At 40.6% G+C, this 23511-nt stretch overlaps 1 protein-coding gene across 1 annotated transcript in view; it reads left to right on the top strand.

The window, feature by feature from the left end:
* Nucleotides 1-23511, top strand: part of AK9 (adenylate kinase 9) — a 145311-nt gene that overhangs the window by 33156 nt on the left and 88644 nt on the right. Inside the window, exons 9-14 of the mRNA XM_055136724.1 lie at nt 690-768; nt 3142-3236; nt 7170-7309; nt 7400-7580; nt 8903-9047; nt 22435-22583. Coding sequence (XP_054992699.1) covers nt 690-768; nt 3142-3236; nt 7170-7309; nt 7400-7580; nt 8903-9047; nt 22435-22583 — 789 coding nt within the window. The remainder of the gene's footprint in view (nt 1-689; nt 769-3141; nt 3237-7169; nt 7310-7399; nt 7581-8902; nt 9048-22434; nt 22584-23511) is intronic.

The raw sequence follows: 23511 nt of genomic DNA, 5'->3' as shown, positions 1-23511 counted from the left end.
TATTCAAGTCCATGTTCTCCCTTGAAAATGTATCTCACTTGCTTGTCCCTCTGTTTTTGTTTTTGTTTTTGTTTTTGCTTGCCTATTTCCACTCTGGGGAAGGTTATGTTCCCTCTTAAACAAATACTTTTCTCATTCTTTCTCCTCAAATCTTTCTAAATAAGTTTCAAAAATGATCATTGTTTTCTAGAAATAAAAAACAGAAAAGAAAACTAGGTTTTTGCAAAAGATCTTTTGAGGGGGTTGGGAGATATTACAATGGTTAAGACTCATGCTCTGGGGCCGGAGCGATAGCACAGCGGGTAGGGCGTTTGCCTTGCCTTCAATCCCCGACATCCCATATGGTCCCCCAAGCACCGCCAGGAGTAATTCCTGAGTGCAAAGCCAGGAGTAACCCCTGAGCATCGCTGGGTGTGACCCAAAAAGCAAAAAAAAAATAAGACTCATGCTCAACCTGGATTAATTCCGGATTCCACAAGTCTCTCCTCTTCCAAGACCTGCTCAAGGGGTCACCCCTAATTGGGTTGCACACCAACGTGCCCACTGCAGCCCCACACAAAGCAGAGCAAGTGCCCCTGCAATGGAATGTGCTCATGTGGATTCCCACTTCAGCCCCGTATTCCTGTCCACCTCCTGAGTCAGCAGGCTGGCCGGCTGGTAATAAGATTTGTTTGCTTTATTATCTGCAGGAAATGATGGCTGAACATAATTCCCAGTATCTTATAGAACTAGATGGAAATAGGTCCCCAGAGGAGCTCTTCATGGTAAGTGCAATGTTCACTGAGAATTACAGCTGGGAAACTGAATAATTATTGACTGGATTTTACTTACATTAAAGACTTCAGGGAAATGTGTGTATGTGTGTGTGTGTATGTGTGTGTGATCATATATACCTATGTGTGTATTAGTCTGACACGGTTTTTGTTTGTTTGTTTTTTGGGAGCCACACACAGTGATGCTCAGGGGTTAGTCCTGGCTCTGCACTCAGTAATTATCCGTGGCAGTGCTTGGGGGAATCTGGGATGCTGGGAATTGAATCCAGGTCAGCCAATGCAAGGCAAGAGGCTTACCCACTGTACTATCTCTCCAGCCCTCACTAAAGTTTTGATGTTTTGGTTTTTTGTCTCAATATATTTCGGGGAGTCACACCTGATAGTGTTCAGAGCTTACTCCTGGATCTGTGCTCATGTAGAAGACAGAAGCTGTAGAGAGTTTTTTTTAAAGTACCTGTTACCAATGCACCAGTGCACCAGTTCTCAGCTGTCATTAGTATGCTGGTACTTCTGCCTAAACCATTTGGCAAAACCAAATGCATGAAGTGTGCTGCATCCAAGATGAAGTAATAAGGGGAGAGAGAAAGAATGAATGGTGAACAAATATCACAATCTATCCCAGATGTTCGCCCATTGTTAGGACTTTGTCCATCTCTTATTTCAGATCCCAGTTTTAGATTCTTCCACTCAGTATCCATACTTATTCCTTAATGCTGCTGTTTAAATACACAGTTATGTGTTGCTTCACAATGACAAGGACATGTTCTCAAAAAAGTGTCCTTGTGCAAATATTGTAGAGCATACTTACACAAACCTATGAAGTACAGCCTACAACATACTCAGGTGTATAGTGTGTTACTTATTGTAATGTCATTATGACACATAAGACCACGCCACGAAGTAAATAGTTGAAAATAGAGATTTTATTTCTTCATAGTTCCTAAGGATCAGAGTTTAAGTTCAAAGTATAGGTAGGGCAATGCTCCCTCCAAAATTTCTTGGGAGGACCAGTTTTAGTGTCTTCCAACTTCTGGTGGCCCCAGACACCTTTTGGCTTGCAGCAGCAGAATGTCAACCTTTGCCCATGACTCTGTTCTTTCATTTTTTCAAATTTTATTTTTATAAAATTGTTCACAATAGTTCAATACAGATAATATTCAAACACTAATCCCACCACTGAACACCTTCCCACCACCACAAGAGGAAAGTGTGTGAAGATTGCTGTATTTCATCCTGGAGTCATTGAAGCCCTTATATAAGAGATTACAAACATGGGGGCTGGAGCAATAGCACAGCGAGTAGGGTGTTTGCCTTGCATGCAGCCGACCCGGGTTCGATTCCCAGCATCCCATATGGTCCCCTGAGCACCGCCAGGAGTAATTCCTGAGCTCAGAGCCAGCAGTAACCCCTGTGCATCACCGGGAGTGACCCGAAAAGCAGAAAAAAAATTACAAGCATGTATGTTAAAACCAAACAGATGTGTGCTACTTTTGGTGCATCAGTGGGCTAGAGTATAAGAGATCGTGTGGGCACGAATGCGACCCTGTGCTCCAGGACATTCTGTGTTGCTCTCTTCTGGGAGCTTTATTTCATAGTGTCTGCATCTTGGCAATTGATGAGATTATATGGCACCAGGGGCAGTTTGTGGGTGTGACTGCCAAGCTACTGAAAAACTGGGGAGCTGGGGGGAGGAGGCCCAGTCCCAATCCAAGCGAGCTTGGAGATCTCAGTCACAGGTTCCACATACCTGGGGTCCTCTGCAGGTTCCTTCATGGGTGAGGCTCGTCCGAGCTTGTGGGGAGAGGCCTTGAGCATGGCTGCGGTTGGGTTCTGGAGGTTTTTGGCTGTTGTGGTTCTGCTTAGGTTATGGAGGGAAATTTAACCCGCCCCCCTCCAAAGTGCCCCGGTGAAGACAGCCTGGCATGGGGTCAAGATGTTCTGTGACCCTCTTCTTTCTGGCAAAGAGAAATCCCTAAAGCCACTTCTCTAAGGATGAGAGTATCTGGTGACTAAAGGACAACCTATTATAACTGAATTGTGACACTCCAAAATATGTATTGATGTCCTAACCTCCAAAAGCTCTGTATGTGACTTTTTTTGAAATAGAAACTTTCCCAATGTAATAAGTTGATCTGATCCAGTAAGTTTGGTGCCCTTCAAAAAGAAGAAACTCAGACACCCATCGTGAAGCTATATGGCAACAGAGACAGATCAAGTGATATGTGTACATATTAAAGAATGCCAAGCATTGCCAACAAGCTTCAAGAAACTAGGAAGAGTCAGGAACTCATGAACTCATCACAAAATTTCTGAATATCTGAGCTACTGAAAGCCATAATTGAAGTTATTATTCTTTAACTTTAGACAGTTATGGATCGACTTAAGTATCTGAACCTAAGAAGAGCAGGTGTTATAGCCAAACTTCAGAGTTCAGAGGAGGAAATGAATTACACATTGGATACTGTAAGTTTATATTTATATACTTGGAAACCTATCTTTACACTGCATGTTGTGACCTCAATTGGGTATTTTTCCAAGGTTTAAAAGAATTTGGAGATATCTTTTAGAAAGTAGGACTTAACTTCTGGAAAGAAGCCATTGCATTATTAGCACAATGTTCATGTAGATCCTGAACACAACAAAATATTTTTAAACAAACACAACTAACCACAGAGATAACAAGAAAGAAAAACCCATCACTGTATCACTGTCATCCCATTGCTCATCGATTTGCTCAAGTGGGCACCAGTAACGTCTCTATTGTGAGACTTGTTACTGTTTTTAGCATATTGAATATGCCACGGGGAGCTTGCCAGGCTTTGCCATGCAGGCGAGATACTCTCGGTAGCTTGCTGGGCTCTCTGAGAGGGATGGAGAAATTGAACCCGGGTCGGCTGCATGCAAGGTAAACGCCTTACCCATTGTGCTATTGCTCCAGCCCAAAGAAACCCGTGACCAGTTAAAATATTTTGCAACACCAAGGAAAACAAAGACATAGAAGTCCTCAAATCCATAAGCACCCCTTAATTCCTTCTATTGGTCAAAAAACTTCAGTAATTATTGTGTTCCCAGCAGTAATGCACCATGGATGCAATGGTGAGCAAAATAGAATTGTTGAAAGTTAAAAGCGCCATGAAGATTTTCATTTCATTTCACTTGAGGGCCTTCCAACAGTGTTCACGTGTCCATGGACTCTTCCTGGTGATGCTCAGCCAACAGGGACAGCAGTTCAGTGTGAGGACCTGAGGATGTGGTGCTGTTCAATCCCTATTGTGTTGGGGATAACCAGGGCCACCCTGTTCAGGATTCTACAGGGCCATATTTGATGATGGCTTGGGAGGCCATGGGGTGCTAAGAATTGAATCTCAGGGTGCTATGTGTGCACTCTACCTCCTGTACTATTTCCCCCAACCCCACAAGAACTTCTAAATGGAGGGTCTGGCCCATTCTGGGCTGTTTCACATCACCTAGATGAGAAGAAGCTCAATCAAGTTCCAACTCAATGCCAGGATCACACATAGATAGACTTCCAGTGAGGTAACCTGTGAGCAAGCAGTTCACTTTACAGTTCTGTGCTTTCTACAAGGGAGATTCGCTGAATTGGGGATTGAGGCTGTAATAACATGGTCTGGTGCTGGAGGGAAGGCAGGTAGCCTGATCAGCATAAAGGGGAAGCCCTTTGAGGTCTGCAGTGAAGGGAACATTTGTTTTTTTAATTTTATTGAATCACCATTAGATACAGTTACAAGCTTTCATGTTTGAGTTTCAATCATACAATGTCTAAACACCCATCCCTCCACCAGTACACATTCCCCACCACCAATATCCCCAGTATACTCTCCCTTTCCCACCCTCCCCCTGCCTCCATGGCGGACAATTTCCCAAACACTCTCTCTCTCTGTTTGGGGGCATTGTGGTTTGCAACACAGATACTGAAAGGCCATCACTTTTGGTCCTTTATCTACTTTTTAGCACACATCTTCCACCCCGACCAATCTTTCCCACCATCATTTTCTTAGTGATCCCTTCTCTATTCCAGCTGCCTTCTTCCTCCTACCATTCCATGAGGCAGGCTTCCAACTATGGAGCAATCTTCTTGGCCCTTGTGTCTACTGTCCTTGGGTGTTAGTCTCATGTTTTGTTATTTTATACCTCACAAATGAGTGCAGTCCTTCTATGTCTGTCCCTCTCTTTCTGACTCATTTCACTTAGCATGATACTCTCCATCCCTGGGAGGATTTCCACAGAGAAAGTTTGTCCTTTGAAAGTACTGCATACATAGGTATTAAGTATTGGGTTATAGTTCATAAAATACGGTAGTTTCTTTTTTTTTTAATTTTTTAATTTTTTATTGTGGAAAGTTACAAAGTTTTCAGGTTTAAATCTCAGTTATACAATGCTCGAATACCCATCCCTTCACCAGTGCTCATATTCCACCACCAAGAACGGTAGTTTCTTCTTATCCTTAAGACATATTGAAACTGAATTTGGTACTGAACCCTTTATGTATACACACACTTTCTCTTTTCCCTATCTCTCTCTTTCTTAAAACCTATACATATATACATGTAAAAGTTTAGTTCATATATTAGACACACATATTTGAGAGATTAATAACAAGTTATAAAATTAGCAATTTATAGATTAATAACAATTAATAAGATTTTACCTAACCAGAGGCCTAGATTCAATCGTGGGCAACCACATAGTCCCCTGAGCAGTCCTGGGTTGACCCCTGCTAAGCACCAGTGGGTATGAGTTAAAAACCAAAACCAAAACCTAATCCCCCTAAATACAACTAATATAAACTATCATATCATCATACTCTAGGAAAAGTCATGTGAATGTAGTCTCTCTCCCTTTCAGTGTTTTAGACATATTTCAAGTCCCATACTTTAGAAGGGCCCCATAATTAGTTCAGTGCTCTATGTTACAGGCTAAATAAACCAGAAGAATGAATAAGCTAATCAAATGTAAAAGCACCCCAAAATTTATGTAACAGATCAACAGATAATCATACTATTTTAAAATTTGGCTAAATTAAATCTAATACATTTTCAAATATTTTCAATAAGAATTTTCTTGACTCCTTTTCTGAAACATAATAGGAAACATACTATCTGCTTTACCCTTATTTGACCTTAAAATAGAAAACACTGAGTAATGGATAAACAAGATTTTATACTAGAAACAAAACTGTTAGTTTTTTTTTAATTTATTTTATTCTTTAATTAGTGAATCACCATGAGGGTACAGATACAGATTCACACATGTTAGAACTTGTTTTTCCCTCATACAATGTTCACAAACACATCCCTCCACCAGTGCCCGTTCTCCATCACCAATAAACCCAGTATCCCTCCCCCCCATCCCATCTCCCTCCCACCCCACCCTGCCTCGGTGGCAGGGTACTCCCTTTTGATCTCTCTCTCTCCAACTGGGTGTTGTGGTTTGCAATAGGGGAATTGAGTGGCCATCGTGTACAGTCTCTAGTCTACTTTCAGCATACATCTCCTTTCCCGGGAGGGATCTCCAACCACATTTTATTTGGTCTTCCCTTCTCTATCTGAGCTGCCTTTTCCCCCAGCATGTGAGATCAGCTTCCAAGCCATGGAGCCAACCTACTGGTACTTATTTCTACTATTCTTGGATATTAGTCTCCTATTCTGTTATTGTATATTCCACAGTATATTCCACAGATGAGTGCAATCTTTCTATGTCTGTCTCTCTCTTTCTGACTCATTTCACTTAGCATGATACTTTCCATGTTGATCCACTTATATGCACAGTTCATGACTTCATTTTTTTCTAATGGCTGCATAGTATGCCATTGTATAGATGTACCAGAGTTTCTTTAACCAGTCATCTGTTCTCGGGCACTTGGATTTTTTCCAGATTCTGGCTATTGTAAACAGTGCTGCGATGAACATATAAGTGCAGATGTTATTTCGACTATACTTTTTTTGCTTCTCCAGGGTATATTCCAAGTAGTGGTATTGCTGGATCAAATGAGAGCTCAATTTCTAATTTTCTGAGAAGCGTCCATATTGTTTTCCAGAAAGGCTGAACCAGTCGGCATTCCCACCAGCAGTGTAGAAGGGTCCCTTTCTCCCCACATCCTCTCCAACAGCGGTTGCTTTTGTTTTTTTGGATGTGTGCCATCCTCTGTGGTGTGAGGTGGTATCTCATGGTTGTTTTGATCTGCATCTCCCTGATGATTAGTGATGTAGAGTACTTTTTATGTGCCTTTTGGCCATTCATAGAAGCAAAACTGTTAGTCTTAACTAAAATTTCTGATGTCTTAACTAATAAAGCAATCAAATAGTCAAAGGTATCCTTAATATTTTCAACTTCAAAAACACCTATACACAGATTCTTATTATTTGTTTTTATCAGGAAGAAATGCTCCGTTCTCTTTCATCTTATAAACTTATAGCACCAAGATATCGATGGCAGAGAAGCAAATGGGCACGTACATGCCCAGTGTCTTTGAAAGAAGGCAACATTCAGACCGGATTGCCAGACTATTCTGTGAGGTGAGAAGAGAGGTTTGAAACTTAATTTTGAGGCATATATTCTTTTACTTATCTTGATTTTGGTTGTTTCTTATTGTGACCTATGTTAAGTTTCCTAGGTAAAATGTACTGTCTTTCATCAGAAGAAACACTAAAAACATTTTTGTTGAACCCACGCCCCTATCTTCTTCCACCGATGCCAAAACCACCACTTAAAATTTTTATATTTGGACCTCACTGTTCAGGGAGAACAACACTTAGCCATTTCCTGGCAGAACATTACAACAGATGGGTAAGTATCTTGCTATCTAGGTAGATTTTTGCCTACCCATACTTGATCAGAACTGGAAGAATTTGGAGATTTGTAGGTTTTGCCCTTGGCTTTCCTTATCTGACACTGTTGACTGAGAATAGAGTGGGAAAGCATGCTTCTTGCTATTCATTGAGGTTTCTTGAGTATCCCTGTTCCTGCCTCCCCAAAGCCCTTAGATATGATGGTCAGATGTACATGCTATGCCACCCCTAATCTTTCTTGGTTCCACCCATTGCCTCTTTCCTGCATTATATTCCTCCTGGTTCATTGGGATTCCTGGTGTACTTGGTCCCTTGATGTCACTCAGTTCTTGGTAATTTCAGTATCTACAGAGATGAGACACAGGACTAAGATGAGGAAAATACATTCTCATATACTGTTGCTGAGAGGTTAAGTATTAGGGCAATTGGAAATGTGTATCACTGTATCACTATCATCCCATTGCTCATGGATTTGCTCGAGCAGGCACCAGTAACGTCTCCATTGTGAGACTTGTTACTATTTTTGGCATATTGAATACGCCACAGTAGCTTCCAGGCGTATAAGAGCTTAAAATCTGTATCTCATTTCAATTCCATTGCATGAATTTTTACTTTTTTTTTGTTTGAGGGGCCATACCTAGCACCCAGAGGTTCTTAATGGACTGCTCCAGCTGATTGCTGAGGGTTCACTCCAAGTGGCACAAAGCATGCACTCAGCCCTTTGAGCTATCTCCCTGACCCTATTTTATGAATCTTCCCTAAATATCTAAATTATTTACATAACTTTTTTTTGCTTTTTTTTTGTGTCACACCCGGCGATGCACAGGGGTCACTCCTGGCTCTGCACTCAGGAATTACCCCTGGAGGTGCTCAGGGGACCATATGGGATGCTGGGAATCGAACCCGGGTTGGCCACATGCAAGGCAAACGCCCTATCCACTGTGCTATCACTCCAGCACCTATTTACATAACTTTTTAATGGTCTAACTTTCAATATTTATAACTTACAAAAGCATATATACCTGAATAAATTTTAAGGTATCAAATAAATTGTAATATATTCAACTAATACAATACTGTGCATCTGGGCTAGAGAGATAGTGCAGTGGACAGGGCCCCTGCCTGAATGCATGAGACCCAGGTGCAGTTCCAATCATCCCATATGTCTGACAAGCCTCACCAAAAATGATCACTGAGCAGAACCAAAAGTAAGCCCAGAGCCTTGTCAGGCATGGCCCCCAAACAAGCAGAAAAGATGCCTTGTACTCACCATAACTCTTTTATGCTTATTATGTTGGTTTCCTCATATATTCCTTACAGGTAATTGACTACAACCAACTTGTTATACCACGTTTTGAAAAAGCCAGGGAACTGCTAATAAAAAATACGATCAGTGAAACCACAGAAAGAGCTATTGCTCATGTGAAAGAGCAGCTTATAGCGCGACTACATGCTGACAGTAAAGGTGAACTATCTTTTTAAGAACATGGGTTTTGAGGTTAAGTCCACAGTGAAAACTGGCTTCCTGAAGATGGGGACACAGTTTGTACATCTCCCTATATATGAACCTCCACAGACATTAAAAAAGTAAATATGCATAACCCTGGTTCCTTAGAGAAGAGTTCAATTGGAGATATCTAAGAGGATCAGGAAGAGCCTGTAAATGTATATTACTTTACTTACCTGTGTCCACATGTTGGCAAACACTGAACAGAATTTATAATTTTTTTCTTTTGGTTCTTGGGCCACACCCAGCTGTGCTCAGGGCTTACTCCTGGCTTCGTGCTCAGGCACCATTCCTGGCAGGACTTCGGGGACCATGTGTGGTACCAGAGGAACAAACCTGGATCCTCAAGCATGTCTTACCCACTGTACTGTTACTCTGACCCTAGAACTTTGTTTTTTATCTCTACTCCTGGTGGCACTAATACTTCACCTGACTATTGAAGAGCTGTCTCTGTTGCTACTTTTATCATTATCAGACTTGAAAATACATTTTACGTGAAATCTTTCCATTGATAAATATTAACTTTCAATTAAAATATCAAAAAGCAGTAAAGATGACAGAAGGCTTATAGTGATCAAATAATAACAGTTTTCTAATGTGACAGATGAGAAAATTGATACCCAGAAGTTTCAGTGGCCTCTGGATACCTACCCAGCTGGTCTCAGTTGAGACTTGAATCTCACTTCCAAAGTCACAGTGTTATTTCTTCTGACACATCTGCCTCTTTCTTCAGCTCACTTACCAGATTATTTTAAGATAGACACAAGTGTATGGGAAGTTGGGCTTTTCACTCTTCTTTTCCAGGAGGAAATAGAATTCTCACTTCATTTCTATATCATGAAATTTGTTTATTGGTTTGGGTAAAGTTTGTTTCTATGGTTTGCACCTTTGTAACTAATCATATTATAACACATAAAAGTAGTTTCATTTGAACATCACCTCTCAGTGTTATACTCAATATTGTACTTACTTTGCATTACATGGAATTTTTCTCACTTTCAAAGATGTGGACCCCACATTTGAAATTAGCAATAACAGTTTTAACCTAGATTCAGTTACCCCTGTTCTGATTTCCCCAAAGCTGAGGCAGTATACTATCTTTTAAGAAAGCTATCACAGTCTCAATGTAGATATTCTTTCCTGAATGTTTTTATCACTACAAAAGTTATAATAGGTAATATATGCTTGGCACTGATCATGTGTTGGTTGGAGTACTGTCAAATGCACCAAACAAAAAGAAATTCAGCCTCAGAGGGATTATGATACATGGCCACAGTTTTCTACTAGCAGGTGATTGGATTCAAACTGATGCCTGTCCTCTGATATGGTATGTCTCCCAAGTGATCACAGAGAATTGTAAAAAGCAGACTGCAGAAAGACTGAGTTATACTTAGTTCCAGATACCCTATTAAGAATCTGATGAATGTTTGGAATTGGAGAAAGAGTATAGTGGGTTTGGCACTTGCCTTGCAAATGACTGACCTAGGTTCAATCCCTGGCACCCTGTATGGTCCCTCAAGCCCAACCATAGTGATTCTGGAGCACAAAACCAGGAGTAATCCCTAGTCACTGTTGGGTGTGGCCAAAACAACAACAACAAAAAATTTATGGACTCAACGATATGTAACTGTCATTATAGCTATGCCCAGAAAATATTTAGGTGATTTATTAACAGATCTGTAGCAACATATGAAGAGTAGTATGATAATAGCAAAGGGTCTTAGTTCACATTTACATCAATGGAAAGAATATTTGTACATAAATTTGGCAAGGAAATAAAGGCCTTAAATAAGATAATTCGTCAAATAGACATAGTGGATAAATACAAAAATTTCTACCACCAAGTAAAGTAATATAGATCTTTCTCAAATTCACATGAAAAAAGCTCAAGGATAAATCATATTTTGAAGCACTGTTTTGATAAATATGGGCATATAAAAATAATATCAAGCATCTTTTCTTGACTGCCATGGTAAGAAGATACTAATAATCCACCAAAAGAAAACCAGGGAAGGGGCAAAGCGATAGTACAGCGGATAGGGCGTTTGCCTAGCTCACAGCCGACTGAACTTCGATCCCTAGCAACCCACATGGTCCCCCAAGCACGAGCACTGCCAGGAGTGTAAAAAATTACAAAGATGCTCAAGGACGGTGGAGGGGTGTGTGTGATGTGATGTCTGTTGTGTTCTGTTGTTGTTCGTGGACTCTGGAGGCGGTTCTCTCTCACGTGCGCCGCTCACGTTCGGTGCTCTCGAGCCGCTGTGTATGGACCGGATCGGAATGGCTCCTCCTTGTGCTCTGCTTCTGTGTGTGCCTCTGTGCTCTCTTCTGTCTGTTTCTCTATCTCTGCCTCTGTCTTTGTAGTCTCTCCTCTGGTCTCTTCCGACCTCTCTCTGTCTTTGCTTCTATGTCTTCTCTCTCTCCTGCTGCCTTTGCCTGTGTCCTGCTGCCTCTTTTTCTGTCTCTGCTGTCTCCTCTTCTGTCTCTGCTGTCTCCTCTGCTATCTCTGCTGTCTCTCTTGCTTCTGTGTCTTCTGCCTACTTCTGTTACAGTCTTAGTTTATGTAGCAATCACATAGGGCGGTGACACAAAGGTGGGTTGAACATTAACAAATCAACAAAGAAGGGTAAGACCATTTCTCGAGGAGATTAACAAAATCTCATCTAAAGAGATTACTCCAGATTACTAGGAGATCCGCTCAAGGGTGGGGTCCAAACAAGGGTGTGTCAGGGTATGTCCCTTTCTTCCTTCCTCAGTTAGTAATCCACTTAAATAGTTGTAGTAAATCTACTTCAATTATTTCTAGCAATGTCATTCTGTATGAGCATAGTAAGAGATAAATCATTTAAGTTTGGTTCTTCCTGAGACATCTCACTCTATATTCCAGACCACAGTCTTCATACCAGATTAGTTCTCCTAACCCCAGCAGGGTTTTAGTCTCATCGTTATTTTTGGATCATGACAGCGTTTGTCTATGACCATGTTCTCAACTTATAATTGAGTATTGTGGCACTTTGGCCTGGCCCATTTTGATGCCAGGGTAGCTTACAGCTTGCCTTGGGTCCATTCTGTCCCTCTTTGGAACCCTGCTTTTAGGGTGCTAGGAAGTAAGGGCAACTGAGTTGAGAAAGCAGATGCCCGGGAGTAAATATTATTGGAGTCAATCAGCTCCCAAATTACAAATCATAATATTAACTGTCTTCCTGTGCCCATACAGAAAGGACATTGCTTTAAGGTAAACTAAGTTCCCTGCGGCAAGGCTAAAAGGACAAACCCCATGTTATCCTACACAGGAGTAATTCCTGAGTTTAGAGCCAGGAGTAACCCCTGAGCATCGCCGGGTGTGACTTCACCCCCCCCAATTTTTTTTTAAAAGGGGAAATTTTTTCAGGTCTCAAAGCAAATCCTAGCGGAACAATTGCAATAAGTTGGCAAGACTATTTTTATTATTACTCTTAAATCTTCTCAAGAAGACAAATAATATCCATATTATTTTTATCCCATAAACATTTTGTAGCTTTCACCATGTATTCCTAACCACGACTACCACCCTGCTTCCCTTCCTTGTTTGTTTTGTTGCTGCAATCCCAGCGGTCTTATACTCATGCAAACCCCTGGATGTAGTGCTTAAACATTTAGTTGTGATGCTTGTCAGAGTTACACAACAGGTTGTGGTGTTTACACAGTAGTGACTGTAGTGCTCATCAAGGATCACACCCCTTTTGTTGTGCTGTTATTCATGTGCTTGCCATGACCTGTGATCTCACGAACATTCTGGTTGTAGTTTTCACTGAGGGCAACTTTGTGACATGTGCTGGCCAGGGTTCACATTTCCTTGCTGTGGCACACACATACATCTTTTAGCGTGGCACACAACAGGCTTGCACCCTTTTAGTTGTGAGGCTCATACACAGGAACTTGCTTGTGATACAAGGGATCACAGACAGCAGAGCTGCCAGAATCCCACTCAGCGTATGTGGCAGCAACTGAGACTGAACTCGTAGTTTTGCACTTCACAATGTTGCCTCTCTAGGCTACTATCAGTGGCCCCAAACCCTGTGTTCTACCTTCTAAGTCTATTCCCAGACATTTCATAATTTGCTTTTGAATAGAATTGTTCTTCTTTTGCATGATCTAAACAGTTACTACCAGTATATTGAAAAATTTCTTTTTTATGTTTGGTGACCAATTGTCATTTTAAAACTCCATTTTTTTGCATTTTTTTATTTTTGCAATTTTTATACATTTAATTTTCATTAAGTAGTTCACAGACTGGAGCGGCTGTAGCACAGCAGCTACGGCATTTGCCTTGCATGCAGCCAACCTGGATTCGATTCCTCCATCCCTCTCGGAGAGCCTGGCAAGCTATCTGTGGCATATTCGATATGCAAAAACAGTAACAACAAATCTCACAATGGAGTCATTACTGGTGCCCACTCGAACAAATCAATAAACAACAGGATGACAGTGCTACAGTGCTAAGTAGTTCACAATAGTTCGTTACAGATAATATTCAAACACCCACCCAACCAGCAAGCATCTTCCAACCACAATAAGAGGGGAGTGTGTAAAGGTTGTTGATCTCATTCTGGGACCCTTTAAGCCCATATATAAGAGAATACAAGCAAGTATGTTAAAATCAAACATATGTGTGCTGCTTTAGGTACATCAGTAGGCTAGAGTATAAGAGGTTGCGCAGCCCCAGAAAAAACTGTGTCACTCTCTTCTAGGAGCTTTGTTTTATAGTGTCTGGATCTTGGCCATTAATGAGATTACAAAGTGCTGGGGGCAGTTTGTGGGTGTGACTGCCAAGCTACTGGAAAACTGGGGAGCTGGGTAAAGGAGGCCCACTCCCGATCTGAGCAGGCTTGGAGATCTCAGCCACGGGTCCCAAATACTTGGGTTCCTCTGTTGTTTCCCTCATGGGTGAGACTCGTCCAAGCGTGTGGAGAGTGGCCTTGAGTATGACTGCGGCTGGGTCCTGGAGGTTTTCGGCTGCCGAAGCTCTGCTTGGGACAGGGAGGGAAACTCAACCCGCCCCCCTCTGAGGAGGCCGCTGTAAAGACAGCCTGTTGCCGGGACAGGAGATTCTGCCTAAAACTCCATTCTTGAAAGAAGTTGAAAGAAGTACAGTTTTAGCTACTTGTTGCATACACTTATTTCCTTCTCTCACTAGCATTTCTGGAATGCTGGATATAGACTTATTCCAGAATGATTCTAAAAAACAGCACTTGATAGAGGACCTCTGCAAGTGAATTCTTGCCAACGTTTCCATGTAGTATTATTAAGGTTTTGGTTTGGAGTGAGTAATGAGCTTATCTAAGGCTCTCTCAGCATCTATCATGATGATGATAGTCTTGAATCCTTTGACCTACTGATGTTATCAATTATATTAATGCATTCTATAACATTGAACTATTATTGTAGTTCTGAATTAAACCTTACTCAGTTATGGTGTATTAGTCTCATAATGTATTTTTTCCTCTTGGTTCTCTATATAGTATTTTTCCTACAATAAATGTGTGATTATTTTGTCATTTTCTTTCTTTGGGCTTTGTCAGGCCTTTCTTCTAGAAAGATTGTATAATTTTCCTGACATTATATATAAATTGGTTAACCGTCCATTGTGTCTCTCCTATTTTAATAATAAATTATCTGTTTATACTTGGGCAATGACAAACTTTTTCAGGGCAAGAACATAGGATTTGCCTAATAAACCTATGTTTCTTCATGCTCTTTTGCCTGTAAAAAATAGGAAATTACCCTAGGAATTACAAAAAGCAACAGCAAAAAGTTACCAATATTGAAATTGAATATAAAACAGATAATGTGGAATGAGCTTATGTTTTTAGTACAGTGTACCAGAACCATAAACTTTAACACTATTGTAACCATATTACCTAAACTACTATTTATAAAACATTAAGCACTCATAAGCAACTCACAAACTGAAACTTGAGCAATAATGGCTCATACTGTTAGTCAAACACTTTCAAAGTGGCCAAAATGAATTCATTTTTTGAACAACTTTCTGTATTGAGATCAGCTTCTAGATATTGGGCTGCAGGGATGAGCAAGAAACATGAACTTCCTGGCTTCATGGTGATTATATTTTAATAGATAACAGAAAGGGAAAAACTGGAAAAAAGTATAGCCTGGAAAGGGTTGGTATAGGATGATAGCATGCTAATAAGACTATGGTTGAAGATTCTTGAAAGGAAACATTTAATGGAGATCCAGGTGAAATAAAGAAACTCACCAGCTCCTAGGGAACAGTATCTGGAGTGTCTCTTGAAGTGGTCCTGGTTTCTTTCATATCAAATTACAGCATGAAATCACACTTTCAAGTTTTTCACAAATTTCCTTCTTCCATCAGAATATGGACAAAGCATTTCTCAAATACTACAAACTAAAAAGGCTTTTTTTCCCCATTCAAATTCATTGATTTAGCATAAAATCTGCCAAAGAGATAGGGTTAGCTCTGTCTAGAAATAGAAGAATTGCACCATTGATATGGCAATGGTAGCACTGTAGCACTGTCCTCCTGTCCCATTGTTACTGTTTTTGGCATATTGATTTCAATGGTAAATGAAACAAATTTCTGGCATTGTTGGCCTGATCTTGTCTTACATAAATTAGAAGAAAAAGCAACTATTGTTCTTTTATTGCAGTTTCAAATGATCAATCCAAAAGAAATTCAGTGGAAAATGAAGACAAAAAGACATCAGAGAAAAATCCTGATTGAGCTAGTAATTTTTAAAAAATATGGTCGTCTCTGAATTGCATTACATGTCTGGGCCATCTGATTTTTGATCCGTTGGCAAACGAGACAGCATCCCTGATTCTTGACTGTCAAAGGTCAGAACTCAGGATTCCTTCTCTCACTTGAGTGAGCGTACTACTCCTAGCATAGCTCTTTCGATTCCTCTTTGGGATACCTGAATAGTGTTCTCATCCTGTTTTGCATAAGGCCCAGGTCTCTGAGGCTTATGTTAGTGCAGGAAGAACGGTGGAATCGAAAATATGTGCCCAGATTTGGAGTTTCTTCGTCCTCTTAACCATTTCTTCGATGCTCTTGAAGGCGTTCCATGCTGTTCTCTTCCTCCTGCGCAGTTCTGGTGCCAAGTCGTTCCTCATGTCGGAGTTCTCGACCCAAGTATACATAGCTGCTGCATTCAGAGATGTTCATTCTATTGAGAACAAATGGAATGTCAGGGACTAGTTTGTTTTTCATGAGCATTGTCTTGTTGAAATTCAGCTGCAGTGGGACCTTTCCACACTCGTGGTCGAAGTCGGCCAGCATTTGTGCCACTTGTCTAATGTTTGGTGTTATAAGAATGATGTCATCAGCAAAGCGGAGGTGATGTAGTTGCCGACCATCTATCTTCACTCCCATTTCTTCCCATTCCAGTTATTGCATGATGTTCTCGAGTGTGGCACTGAAGAGTTTTGGTGAAATGGTATCACCCTGCTGAACCCCTCTCTTTATGTTAATGGTCACTTCCTTGTAAAATGGTGAGATCCTGGTGGTAAATCCATAATACAGCTTGTAGAGGATTTTGATGTATTGAGTTTGAATGCCCTGTTTGGCTAGGGCTCCAATGACCATTTTAGTCTCAACAGAATCAAAGGCCTTCTTTCAGTCGATGAACATTAGACAGAGAGGCATCCTGAACTCTCTCGAATCTTCAATGAATTTGGTCACCGTGTGGATATGGTCGATCGTGCTGAGTCCTTTTCAGAACCCGGCTTGCTCGCATCGTTGTCCTTCATTTAGTGTTCTGCCTATTCTATTCAGGATGACACAAGTGAACAAATTGTAGATGATAGACAACAGGCAGATTGGGCGATGGTTGCTGATGTCGTGGATGTCATCCTTGTACAACAGAAAATCCCTGCTGGTTTTCCACTGGGACAGAACCTTGCATTCAGACAGGTAGGGTGTGAAGAGCCGAGCCAGTGTATTGATGATGGTGGCAGATTCTTCAGGTGTTCGGGTCTGACCTTGTCTGGACTGGGTGCTGTATGCGTCTTTACCAATGAAATGGCATGTAGGATTTTGGAAGGGAGGACGTTGGGAATGACATATCCATCCTGAGGAATTTGGTATGTGGGCAAGTGGACATGGCTGTCAAAGAGATCCGAGTAGAAGTCTTGAATAATCCTCTCCATTGCCCTTCTGTCTGAGGGCAGTCATCTTGGTCTTGTAGTTGGTGAAGGACAGGTGAACATTGCAAAAACTTTTCCTGGCTTCTGCCACATCAGCCAACTAATGCTCTTCTCTCTTTGAGGTCTTCCTTTATCTATTCTCTGCACAGCTTTGCGAGCTCAGACGTTAGCTTGTGGTTGCCTGAGGCTTGCGCCAAACCATGTTGATGAATAAGCTTGAGAGTTTCCAAAGACAGGCGTCTGTTTGTGGCTTTCTCACTCTCAGCATTCTTCACGCAGTCATGGAGGTGCTGAACCAATTGATCGTATTCCTCATTGATGTTGTCAAAGACGGCATCTTCCCACGTTGCCACAATAGTGCCAAAGAGCTCCCAGTTGTTGGTCATTCTGGGAGTTTCCTTCTAAAACTTCAACTTTGTAGTTGAAGTTTTCTCCCCGCTCTGTGAAGTAGAATTTTGCATGAAAAGACGGTGGTCCAATCCACCGACAGTGGAATTTTGGGACAACAGCAACATAGATCAGGTAAAACCTTCGATTGAATATAATGTGGTCAATTTCATTGTGGAACTGTCCACCAGGAGATACCCAGTTCACAAAATGAACTGCTAAAAACTATGATTGAGGATTTTTTAAAATTTTATATTTCATCATTCTTATTTTGTATCTTAGAATGCAAAAGGGGAAAGACTTCATGAGAAAAAATTTTTGCTTCTCTCTTTCATATTTAAATTCACCAACTACAGAACAAAATAACTTACTAAGATAAAACAAGCATGGCAACTTGGGCATCTAAGATAATTAGAAGCCCTGGGGCAGAGCCATGGTAGAGCGGGTAGGGGACTTGTCTTGCACAAGATCAACCCAGTTTTGACCCCCCAGTACTCCATATATTCCCCTGAGCCCCACCAGGAGCAATTCCTGAGTGCAGAGCCAGGGTTAAACCCTGAGCATTTCCAAGTGTGGTCCCAAATAAATAAAATAATTAGAACTCCCTTATCATTTTTAGGGGGTAAGTTTCCAAACATAATATAGTCAAAATTTTTCAAAGTATCCTATTGCAAGAGATTTGTGTTACATGCCTTAATTTGCTGTAATTTTTCTTCATAAGACTTTTCCATTTAAATTTCAACATAATTGAAAATATACAATGTAAATTGTTTTTGCCTTTTATTTATAATGTAGCATTTCATTATAACACTCATTTGGAAATATTTTAACAGTCTTTCTAAATACTGTTAAAATTCCCTACTGATAGGGGGTAGTTTTTAACTCATCTTTGATGTTGGCTCTGTTCCAATGCTTCATCTATTGAGATCACCCAGTGATTTGGGGAAGATACAGGGATTGAACCCAGGGTTCAGACATGAAAGGCTTATGCTCTACCTCTGATCCAAAACCCTGGCCTAGACAAATTGTTTTTGGGGGTTATATTTTTAGTCACTGTTTTACAGTGAACTAGAGCGATAGCACAGCAGGTAGGGCATTTGCCTTGCACGCGGCTGACCCAGGTTCGATTCCTCCACCCCTCTTGGAGAGCCCGGCAAGCTCCCGAGAGTATCTTGCCTACACAGCAGAGCCTGGCAAGCTACCCATGGCTTATTCGATATGCCAAAAACAGTAACAGCAAGTCTGACAATGGAGACATTACTGGTACCTGCTCGAGCAAATCGATGAACAATAGGACGACAGTGCTACAGTTTTACAGTACTGTTAATTTTAAAGTTTCGTGCAAACGACATTGCAATGCCACACTCCCTACCAAAGCATCTACTTACTTTCACTGTTGTCCCAGGCTCCCATTCTCAGCCCCACAATCACCTTGTTCCCATCCCCACCCCCATGTCTCACTACCATGATAAGCTTCATTCTGCAGATTAGTTCTTAGATTCTACTGATTTTGGTCATTTGTTATTCCCTTACCATGTTTATATCCCTCATATGAGGAAAATCATTCTGTATCTATCTCATTCCTTCTGACTATTTTCACTCAGAATGATACACTCTAGTTCCATCACATAGTAGAACATTGAATGATTCTACCTTTTCTTACAACCAAGTAGTATTCCATTGTGTATATGTGCCACATTTTTTTAATCAAATCATCTGATATTTGAGTTATTTTCAGCTTAGGGCTATTGTGAATAGTGCTGCACTAAACATAGGAGTACATATATCTTTTCTGAATAGAATTTTGGGGCCCTTTGAGCAGATACCCAGAGTTGGAAACCTGAGTCATATGGAAGCTCAAATACTAGTTTTTAGAGGAATGTCCATGCTGTTTTCCAAAAGGGTTGAATTATTCACCACCAGCAGTAAATGAGGGTTCCTTTTTCCCCAACATCCACACCAACAGCAAAGGGTTAAACCCTAATTCATGTGAGGTAATATCTCATTGTTTGACTTGCACTTCCTTTATGATCGGTGATGCAGAGTATATATATTTATACCTACTCACCATCTATATGCCTCTTTAAAGTGTGTTTCTGTTTATCTCTTCTTCCTACTTTTATGGGTTTTTTTAAAGTTTTACCAGTACTTTGTGGTATAGCTCAGGCCTCACATGTATGAAGTTTTGTGTTCAGTCCCTGGGAATGTTTTTGGAAATGGCCGTCAAGTATCATCTGGGGAATCCACATCTTTTCCATAATGTCTCCCATACTATCTGTTTTATGGGGAAGGCAGTCCAAAATAAAGGCAACAGTGCCTAAAACCCTAGAGCAATGACAACCCTATCAGAATGACCAATAAAAAGTGTCTAAGTTAAGCACAGTTTTTACCTCTTGGATTCAGGAAGGGGAAAAGGTAGGATTTTTTCTTTCAATTTAGTTTTTCTGTCATTGTATAAAATGAAATTTGTTTTGGTTAAATGTGCTGCAAGTCAGTTTTTTTACTGCTTATAAACTCGTTTTGTTATTATAAATGTTACTTTAATTTTTCATATACAGCATGAATCTTGGATCCCTGGGCTTATACCACAATCTTCTTAGGAAATTATCTAAAAATTCTACTTAGTTTGAATACCTAAGTATTAGTCAAAATGTTTTAGTCAAAGGGGCTGGAGTGATAGCACAGTGGGTAGGGCGTTTGCTTGCACACAGCCGGCTCGGGTTCAATTCCCAGCATCCCATATGGTCTCCTGTGCACCCCCAGGGGTAATTCCTGAGTGCAGAGCCAGGAGTGATCCTTGTGCATTGCCAGGTGTGACCCAAAAAGAAAAAAAGTTTTAGTGAAAGATGAAGAAGTCAAAGATCCTGCACCTGAAGAACATTCCTTGGGCATGAATCAGAAAGCTAAAACAGGCTAATTCATATTTGAGTAGCTGGGTTATCTTAGATTGTATACCTAAAATTAAAATTGGTTTCTTCAGAATGTGAAAAGACATTTTTTTCTTTAAAGGGGTATTGTAAACAGTCCCCAAGGCTACTATATGAATAGTTGGGGCATGTAGGAACATAGAGAATATAAAGTGTGAGAGACCAATGTGATATAAAAGCAGGTTAGGGAGCTTGTCTTACACAGGACCAACCTGGGTTTTGATCCCCCATATCACATATGGTCTCCTGAGCCAACTAGAAGTGGTCCCTGAGCACTGCCAGGTAGGGCCCCAAAATAAAAGTAATAGTCGCACTGTCTTCCCATTGTTCATCGATTTGCTCGAGTGGGCACCAGTAACATCTCCATTGTGAGACATGTTACTGTTTTTAGCATATCAAATATGCCACGGGTAGCTTGCCAGGCTCTGCCATGGGGGCAGGATACTCTCAGTAGCTTGCAGGGATGGAGAGGGATGGAGGAATAAAACTGAGGTCGGCCTTGTGCAAGGTAAATGCCCTACCTGCTGTGCTATCGCTCCAGTCCAAAAAATAATAGTAATAATAATAATTGCGTAAGTATTTTGGTGAAAAAAATATTGGGAAAATGGAATATCCCTCTTTCTTTTCTACCACCCCTGGTGTATGGCTGTTAGCACTGCAGTCATTATAGTATCATTCAAAGCAGAAGGAAGGAGATGATAGAGGGCAAAACTTGCATTCCATCAAGCTGAATTCGTCCCCTTTAAAGAGATGACAGAAAAGTGCTCTCTCAATGTCTCTGTTTCTGTCTGTCTGTCTGTCTGTCTCTCTCTCTCTCTCTCACACACACACACTACACAGAGCTTGTACTTTGTCTAAAATTCATCTCCATTACAAGGGAAATTGGGAAAGCTATGCTTTTAGTGGGGTACATTTTTTATCACAACAAAATTAAAATTCTGTTAATAGGGAATAGAAAAATTAAAAATTGAGCAGGAAAGTAACAGCTTCTAACACATTGAACACCAGGTTATTTCTGCCTCACTCTTCACCCCAAACACTATAGGGATCTGGCATGAATCACTGCTTCTTCTACTCTAAATCCCCAGGAACTGCTGCCTCTTTTCATGCTGTGGAAAAGATTTTTCACTTTGTTGAGTGAGAGCAACAGGCTGCTCTTCTTTGGAAGGGCCATTGGGAGTTTTCTGGGGATCAAGTGGCTCTGCTGGGAGACCCTGATGGATGAAGTCTAGTCCATTTGCAAACACAATGAAAAAATCAAAGGTAGAGGCAGAGTCAGGCAGAGCTGTCAGTCACCTCTATCATCGCAGGAGAACAAGAGAACATCATCATGATGCAGTTCATGAGGCAACTCAGCTACACTAGGAGATATTCAGCCCTTTGAGAGTAGGAATCAAGCATAATATTTGAAAAACAAACATATTCTATCTATTCTTTCATTCCCTCTAGCCTATATCCTTTCTTTCTTTCTTACACTGTCTCATATGTAATTGGAAGTGTTCACTTTAATTTTCCTTTTGTTTTCTGACTCATCCTGTAAGTGCTCTTCTTTTAACTGAAACTCTTGAGCTCCTTAGACCCTGCCTCTTCTCCTTAGCTTCCTGGTTTTTGTTTCCCACCAATCATAATTTTATTCTTGTTTTATTCATTTTCATTGTAATTCAATACTCTGTTGTTTTGTGCCCCAGAACACAGCATTTCTTCTCTATTCTATTTCCCACTGCTAGCACAAACACAGTAACAAAAACACTAACACAATGACAGTGTTTCCCTGGGTCAAATATCAATATTCATGCCCTTTGCAAACAGCACTGTTCCCTAAAACTGTTACTAACATTTTTTATTGACTTGTTTTATTTTAGAATCAATGCTAGGCTTAATAGAAGACGTAACTGCAGATCATCCAGACGTTGTCTCTATGATAGCAGAGTCTATACAAATGGCACACAATATAAATTTTGAACAACCAAATGAAAAGTATGCTGACATATTAGCGGAAATCCTCAAAGAAGTAAGAACTCTAGGTTGTTCTTTTTTTTTTTTTAACCATTCATTGTACTGTAAGTGGGAAATGTTGACCTAGTGTATATATTATTGTTATATACTAGTTTCACTTGGAGGTATTAAAGCAGCCAATATGTTCATGTCTTCTGACTTGAGGTCATACTTAGATGTGCTCAGGGGCTATTTTTGGCTCTATTCTCAGGAATAACTTCTGGCAATGCTCAGGGGATCATATATTTGTGTTAGAGATTCAAACTACAATCATGGCTATCGCAGCCATATGCAAAGGAACTGTATTCCCTCCAGTACTATCTCTCCAGTCTATTCATGTACATTTTATAGTCAATATTGTAATGTGTAATATACGTCAATGAATAATTGCTTATGTTCTTTGGTGTTCTCTTGTCTACAATTATGCAATGTAGTGGCTGGAGCGATAGTACAGCAGTTGGGCTTTCGCTTTCACGCTGTCGACCCGTATTCAATTCCTCCGCCCCTCTCGGAGAGCCCGGCAAGCTACTCAGAGTATGGAGCCCGCGCGGCAGAGCCTGGCAAGCTACCCGTGCATATTGGATATGCCAAAAACAGTAACAATAAGTCTCACAATGAGAGACGTTACTGGTGCCCGCTCGAACAAATCTATGAGCAACGGGGTACAGTAGCACTGTAGCACTGTCATCCTGTTGTTCATCGATTTGCTCAAGCGGGCACCAGTAACATCTCCATTGTGAGACTATGCCAAAAACAATAACAACAAGCATGCAATGTAGTTTCATTTGAAATTAATTCCTTACTTTAGCTAAAAAAATACTTTCATCATTCTTAATTGGTTAAAATGGTATTTATAACATCTACTCCAAAATTAGGTATTTCATTTGTGAACTTGTTCCACAGATAATTTATTTTATCCAACTATCTTGAATGTGTGTTTATAG

Source organism: Sorex araneus, chromosome 4, assembly GCF_027595985.1.
Source record: "Sorex araneus isolate mSorAra2 chromosome 4, mSorAra2.pri, whole genome shotgun sequence".
Lineage (NCBI taxonomy): Eukaryota > Metazoa > Chordata > Mammalia > Eulipotyphla > Soricidae > Sorex > Sorex araneus.
Note: the sequence above shows the minus strand (reverse complement) of the source record. Positions and strands in the feature narration are given on the sequence as shown.